General features: G+C 50.0%; 1 protein-coding gene across 1 annotated transcript; it reads right to left on the bottom strand.

Annotated features, from left to right (window-relative positions):
* Positions 1 to 5,490: 5,490 nt before the first annotated feature.
* On the bottom strand, positions 5,491 to 7,699 carry SLC35D3 (solute carrier family 35 member D3). Its single transcript, XM_016204882.2, has 2 exons — positions 7,261 to 7,699; positions 5,491 to 6,320 (listed from the first exon to the last, which is right to left on the bottom strand). Exons 1-2 carry the CDS (start codon positions 7,697 to 7,699, stop codon positions 5,491 to 5,493), a joined length of 1,269 nt encoding a protein of 422 aa, XP_016060368.2.

Raw genomic sequence — 7,699 nt, 5'->3', positions numbered from 1 at the left:
AGTTACTTCTTGAGTAAAATACTGAAAAATAAGGAACTGGGGGCGGGGGGGGGGGGGACTTACATCTACAGTAAGAGTGACTACAGGAAAGGGGACTGTTCTGAGTAGGAGAGGGCCCCACCTCATAGCAGCAGCCAGGGTCCAAGGAGAGAGAGGAATGCTCAGATCCTCCAAGAGCAGGGACTTCTGATATGGATTTTCAAGTTTCCCTTTCCTACACTGAAATGCCTGTGTAGTAGGTAGGTTCAGGCATTCAGTAAATCTCATCAACTGCATCCCAATGCCAACTGTATATCAGCAATACTTGCATAGCAGAGAGAGTGCAGGAGCAGGTTAAGAAGAACAGTCTGAAAAAGCAGTTTCAGGATAGCAAGAAGCATCAGTTCAGAATAGGCAAACCCACAGAGGCTGAAAGTAGATTAGTGATTGCCAGGGATGGGGGTTTGGGGAGAAATGGGTAGTGATTTCTCATGGGTACAAGGTTTCCTTTTGAGATGGTGAAAAGATTCTAAAATTAGACAGTGGTAATGGTTGCAACATCCTGTAACTATACTAAGTATAATAAAGATTATTGTGCACTTAAAATGAGTGAATTTTATGGTATGTAAATTATATTTCAGTAAAGCTGTTTTTTTAAGTGATCAGCACAATGGCTGGGAGCAAGAAGTAATCAGCAGCACCGAGCATGCTCAATGAATCCTCAGAAACATTGGGAAAGTTCTGTACTTTCCAAGGTTATATAAGGAGGAGTAGCAAGCTATTTTATTTGGATACTAAAAGAGATATTGATTCAAAAGACTGGATAGCTCGGGGATACTTGGTTATAATAGCCATTGTGCTCCTTTCTCTACTCTGCTGTTCCTGGTAGCTCAGCTGCTCTCTGGGTCCCTGACTACTCACAAACAGAAAACTATTCATACATACGCACATGTATAGGTGTTCCTAGAAATAGAGCCATAGCCTTTTCCTTTTTGAGAACAGCAGAAAGGAACGATGGCCAGAGCCTGGGGCCTCATTGAGCTAGAGCTGCCCACTACCACTCCATCGTCTCCAGCTTGTGTCAGACTGAACGCTGCTCACCAGGGGGCAGAGCAGCAGAGCTGGGAACCTGGGCACTGGAGGAGACCACCTGGGCTCAAACCAGATCCCAGATCTACAGGTCACCAGCTATGAAACCAGGGCAAGTTACTCAGCCTCTCCATACTCCACTTTACCCCTTGTATGATTGGGATACTCTTAATGCCAACCTATAGGAATGTTGTGGTACACATCTCTCAGGGAATTTTTTTTAGTAGATGTGGGACAGGATGAGCTGGCTGATCCATCTTGAAGTTACTGAGTGAAATTCCTGTTTTCTAGTCTCTGAAAAGATGAGTTTGTATGTTCTGAGAATAAATACATGAGTATTAAAAAATATATTCATGAATTACTGCATGTAGAAAACACTTAGAATTGCACATAGCAAGCACTATAATAATCAGCTCTGGGTGTTATTATTTATAATAGTGTGTGATACACAGCATTCCTTCCATACCTAGTGAATTGGTGAAACATGAATGTAGGAATCAACTGAATTGTAAATGGAAGAAAAAGCCAACAAGTAAAACCATGGGCTGTTTGAAACAATGGGTGATACATGCTAGATGGTTATTTGCAAGAGACCAGGGAGGCATATCTAATCCCTAGTTGGGTGCAGGGGACAACAGTTTATGTGGTTAAAAAATCAAAATAAAAAACAAACAAAATCCCTTCACCCCACCCTGCTGGCTGAGAACCGTTTATTTATGTCTGTGCCACTTATGACTCTTTGGGTTACAATCAGCAGACATCCCAACTCAAAACGCCTTAAACAAATAACAGAAGACTTTATGTAACTGATAATCGGGGGGGGGGGGGGGGGATGCTAAAGTCGTAAAAATCAGCTTAATACCAGGGCCATGTGAGCTCACCAGGACTCAATTTCTCTCCCCCTCCCCCCACCCTGGTCCACTTGTCTGCTCCACTCGGCCCCCAGCCTCCTAAGTTCAAGTCCAGTAAGAAAAAAAATGCACCTTAAATCTTGCCAAAGTATCTTTGCACCTCATTGGCTATGACCAGGGCCCATGACCATGCCTGAACTAATCAAGTTTCCAAGTGGAGGAGATGCTTTGATTGGGTTGACGGAGGCCAAACACCAAGGGCAAAGGAGGGAGCCAACACCATCTGAACACCTGAACTCAGAAATGGGGAGCAGACGGTGCCCCAAGGGGGGTCTGGGACTCCATTTTACTAGCTGTGCACCTGCTATTCCACGTTCTACTTTATTCTGTTCACAGGCTCTTTTCTGAACCCTGCGGTTTTATCTCAGGAGCAGGACGAAGCAGATGCGGAGAGGAATATATGCAGAATCAGACATACTTGTTATGTGTGTAAGGGGCAGAGAGTGGCGAGAGGGTACCGGTTCAGCAGATGCTGTGATGAAGCCCAGCCTGGCTGACCTCAAACGGTATCTAGGGACGGAGGCAACAGGTAAGTCAGGTCAGCAGTCACCGCTGGAGGTTAACATGAAACTTATGGGTGTCATAGCAGGTAGTTGGAACATGGTTTTTAAAAAAATCTGGAAGTAGAAAAGACTTCTGTTATGCAGAAGTGAAGCACCCCAAGACAGAGAAGGGGGATTGATACTGCTGACAACCACCGTGGCTCACCAATCTCAGTGTGCACTGACTCCTGCTCACAGTGCACTTGGGCTCAAATGCTGCCCACACTCACGTGCACATATCACCATCCTTGAGTGCAGGAGTGGCCAACACTCCACATGAGGTGTGGGAGGGCGGGAGTTACAAGAAGGGCCAGTAGCTTTGGGTGTTTGTATTTTCTTTTGGAAACTTCCTTAGGAATGTCCAGCATCCCTTCTCAACTTCTGTTCTTACAGAAATTGAGCTGGTTTTTCAAAAGTTCAGCCACAACTTCTAGTTCCAGTTTCAACATATAAAGAGCTTGGAAGTTGTTACTCCCATACTTACAAGAAGAAAAAGATAAATTAACTGAAAATGAGCAACTTTTCTAGGACCCATCAGGGAAAAGGGCAACATCCCACCCCCTGATCCCATCCCATCCTCACCAAATCTGGATGGACAGGTGAATCCAGAAAGTTACAGCAAAGACCTCCTTACCTGGAATAGCAGCCACCGGAGCCATACATTGTCATAAACACTTAAATAGTGAATTTGATAAATGTCTGGAGGCTGAATGTGGACTATTGTGAGAGTGAAAACCTCCTGGGGGAGGCCGCATTATCACAGGTTGACGTCCAGGAAACCTTGGCACTATGGGAAAGAGTAATCATTGTAAAATATACCCAGAGGATTCCCCAGAAGACCTCCTCTCCAGGGGGAAAGCCTTCCCAGGGCCTTATCCCACCCTGGGGAAAGGGCATTCCTCCCACTCCAGCCCCTTCTGGCCTCCCTGTCTCATCTAAGGGAGGGGGGGGAGAAAGGCTAAGAAACACTCGTGAAAGTCACAGCTCAGGGACACAGGCCACTAAAAGACTGAGAAGTAATAATAAGATGGCAGAACCCTTCTCACCTACTCCGGCACACCAACAAACTCCAATGGAATAAGGGTGGGTTACAGCTGAAAGAGATGCCGTGTGATGAACTCTAAGCAAGAGCTCTTAAAGACACCCAATCGTGTTGGTCTCTTTCTCTGGGAAACTCCTAACTGATACAGTGCCTGCGCACGTTTGTTGACAGGAAGGAGTTAATCTTTTTGCAATAAATACAAACCCACAGTTTTAACCAAAAGGGATTTTTTTCAGTGAAAAACAATCATTCTATCCACTTACCTGACAGTGGTATTAACAAAAATATATATACTTCATTCAACTTTGCTGCTTCTCATTAATTCTCAATTAATTTCATTAATTGACATAAATGCTTATTCTTAAAGAAGTCATTATACTCCTAGCCAACCATTTCTAACTGCAGTCATATGAGGGCTCCTACATCTTAAATGTCTTATAGAGGTACCTATGGAAATGATCAATTGCCCATGAGAACCAGTAAACCAGGACGAATCACAAACCACAATTACACTTGCCCACCGCCTTGTTGAGTCAAACTGATGAACTAAAACTTCATTTCTACCTCTGCTTCTTGTTTTGTTTTGATTTTTGGAAAATAAAGAAAAATACAGGACACTACCATCTGAGAGTCTCAGGTACATACTGGCAAATAATAAGAAGTGCTTTTATTGCCAAAGTACCTCTCCTGGATGGTGTTGACCAGAAGACTCTACTATTACTTCTCAAACATCACATTAACTGAAGCCAGCTGTGGATGGCTTTCATACTGCAAAATGAGGCAGTATTTTATTTTACTTTATAACAGTTTCCTTGGCTGGAAAATGAGAGTGTTTTTGTTGTATTAAACTAGACCACCATGCTAATTTTGGAAGTTCCCAAGGGGGTGGCCCCTACATATCAGACGCTAGACACCACACATTGAGGGCAAACACAAGCTACAGAGCAACAACAGAACATAAATGTGTCTCAAACAAATTTCTATCAATATGCCTTTCAGCAGATAGACTCATACTTTATTTTGACAAATTTAAAATAGAAAAATATCAAGTGAATATAGCAGTTGCTCTTTTTGTAACATGGTTTGGGATGTGCAATGCGATTTGCAAGGACTAGCTCCACAGGAAGGTTTCACTTCTGTTTGGGCTTCTTAATGCTGAATTCTATTTCAGCCATTGCATTTGCTTAAAAGAATATTGGACACAGTAAAACTGGTTTTTAAAAAGGTCATGGCATTCAATAATAAATATTATAAAGCAGTGAACCAAAACAACTTTTAAAATATTTTTATAGTAATTACTAAAAGCCAAAGTTAAACTTCATGATTAAAGCTAAGAACACATATTTTCAAAATAGCTTTGACATTTCTTACCAATATATAATAGATTAGTAGGACACTTATTTTTTTTAAAAAACAAGTGAAGAAAAATTAGAGTAAACATGATATTTCAGATGACTATAAACAGTAAACATCAATTCAGTGTATTTATATATCTTTTCAATAATATACTCTTTGCCCAGCTGGCCATAAAAAACTGTAGTTCTATCATCAAAAATGTGCCCCTGGATGTAACCTTTGAGCTTATTACCTGCTGCCATCATTGCTACAATCCATCTTTGGAGGAGGTGGTTGAGGGACTCGGGACATGCAGATATTTGGTTATAGTTACAATGTAAAAAAAATGTGCCAGGAGTCTGCAGCTGAAACCACTGCCTTATTTTGTTAAGCAACTTCACATTCGGTTGTCTTTGTCTAAATAATTCACACCGGTGCTAATTTAGTTGTTGTCAGTCCCGGTCAGATTCTTTCTTTTCTTCCCTGCCCCACTCCTCAAAGAATAAAATTGGGCGGCCCCTCATTAAAATATGTTGTCTCTAACATACAAAATAAGTATATATGTACATATACACATACATACGTCTCCTTTTCAAGGACTGGGCAACTCCTCATTTTCTATCAAATAATCTTTCTTCGTATACTTGGCTCCCCTGACTAAGCGCCACACCACCAGGTAGGCATCCTTTAGTGACCTCTTGCTGGCCTCCTCGGGGCCGTCTGAAATCCGCCAGCTACCCGCCGCCAGGGGGGCTCCTCTGGGGCTGCCCCTGGCCTCTCGCCCCCTCTGCTGAGCGGAGCCACCTGCCGCCCTCCCGCCTGCTGACCCCCCATCTCCGCCCTCCTCCGGCGGCTCCTCTATGACAAACGGCAGCTGGTCTCCACCCGCCTGCGCTTCCTCTCCCCTGGGCTGCGCCTCCAGGTCCTCGTAGTTGCTTTGCTTCCTGGTCTCCAAGAATTTGGCCACACAGTAAATGACGGAGCCCAGGGTGTTCACCACGACGCCGGCGATGAACAGAGAGGTGGGCTCCACGTCGCTGAAGGCCACCATGCCCACCGTGATGGTGGCGATGCTCTTCACCACGCCCACGAAGCTGGTGGTCACCGCCGAGTTGATGTAGGTGCAGTGCAGGGTGGTGAAGTTCATGGCGCAGCCGATCAGGACGCAGGCCACGAAGATGCAGACCATGGCCGGGTCCTTCCAGCCGGGGAAGGCCCAGGCTTGGACCGAGTCGGTGCTGGCCACCGAGAGCACGACCAGCAGCGGGGTGGCGGAGACGGCGATGACGTACTGCGCGGTGAGCGGCCCGTGCTCCGTGTCGGCGCTCGCCTTCTGGATGAGCACCAGGTAGGCGGCGTGCACCAGCACCGCCAGCACTCCCGCGACGTACCCCAGGGGGTCGCCCGTCAGGTCGCCGGCTCCTGAGGCGCGGGCGGCACAGAGGGAAAGAGAGGAGACACCCGGTTGGCGCGCGTGGCTATCTATCCACTGGGGAGGCGCGTCGGGCCGGAAAGTAGACGGGCTCCTGCCCCAGCTCTGCCCGCGGGTGTAAAACGGCCGGTCAGTACCCCCCGCGAGGCACGCGGGGAGGCGCCCTCCCGGCCACCTCTCCAGGGCGCTGTCCGTCTCTGTCGGCGACAGAGGCCGGGGAGAGCGCAGACGCCCTCGGGGTAGGCACAGTGGCTCTCGGATGGCACGGGGGTTACCTGGCCGTTGGTATCCCTGCCTCCTCCGTGGGGGTGCCAGAAAGGAAAGAGATCCCCAACTTCTAACCCCGGCGGGCTAGGCGCGGGGCGAAGAATGACCCCCCGTCACCCCAAAGCTTTCCCGCCCCCGCCGGCTCCCATCTCTCTCTGTCGGCCGAGCCCACGTGGGTTTCCACCCGCCCTCTCCGCTTCGCGCCCGCAGCCCCCCGCGCGGCGCCGGGGACCTCAAACTGGCGGGGCCGCCAAGTTTCGTTCCCACCGCCCCCGCCCCCGCCCCCGCCGCGTGACCCGGGGAAGTTCACGGTGCCCTCCTTCCGGCTGGTCTGGGATCCCAGCTCCCGGCTCCCGCGCTCTCCCACCCCTCCCGGAGGAAGGAAGGGGTGAAGGGGAGCCGGGGTGGCGGGAAGGGCGATAAGGGGCGCGGCAGGGGCGGGGGTCCAAAACCCGGCCTGGGGGAGGGGGCCCCGAAAGGGGAGGCCGGAGCGCCGGGGAGGTCCCACTGGGTCCCAGAAGTCGCGCTTCGGAGCCGAGCGACCGCACTCAGCGCTCCCGCCGGCCTCAGGCTCCCCGGCTGGAAGTGAGGACGGCGCTCCAGGCACCCCCGCGGCCCCTGCCCGCGGGCCGGAGGGACGGGGTGGGCGCGGGCCCCGCTCACCTGCCAGAGCGGCGCCGCAGGTGGTGATGAGCACGGCGGCCAGCACCCCCGGCGAGGGCGCGCCGTTCTTGAGCACCAGGACGCCGATGAGCATGGTGACCAGCGGCAGGCAGCGCTTGAAGACCACGTACATGGGCAGGCTGAGGCCGCGCAGGGACCAGAGCGTGAGGCTGGACTGCAGCGTGGACAGCACTGCGACCCCCGCGAAGGAGCGCGCCAGGCTCAGGCCGAAGGGGGGCACGGCGATGAGCCCGAGGCGCCGCAGCAGCTCCAGGCTCAGCGCCGCCGTGGAGCTGGTCAGACACTGCACCAGGGTCAGGAAGGAGAACTGGTAGCGGCTGATGAGGAACTTGAGCAGGATGTTGAGGGAGCCCGAGAAGACCCCGTGCGCGATGGCCACCGAGATGCCCAGCAAGCGGCCCCGGCACAGCCGCCGCAT

This window comes from Miniopterus natalensis, chromosome 5, assembly GCF_054644295.1.
Source record: "Miniopterus natalensis isolate mMinNat1 chromosome 5, mMinNat1.hap1, whole genome shotgun sequence".
Classification (NCBI taxonomy): Eukaryota; Metazoa; Chordata; class Mammalia; order Chiroptera; family Miniopteridae; genus Miniopterus; species Miniopterus natalensis.
Note: the sequence above shows the minus strand (reverse complement) of the source record. Positions and strands in the feature narration are given on the sequence as shown.

What these genes read in the sequence shown, in the direction of transcription:
- SLC35D3 (XM_016204882.2), bottom strand. Translation starts at nt 7,699, where the DNA reads ATGCGGCGGCTGTGCCGGGGCCGCTTGCTGGGCATCTCGGTGGCCATC. An exon ending in CTGCGGCGCCGCTCTGGCAG is followed by an intron (nt 6,321 to 7,260) that starts GTGAGCGGGGCC and finishes CCCGCGCCTCAG; the next exon opens with GAGCCGGCGACCTGACGGGC.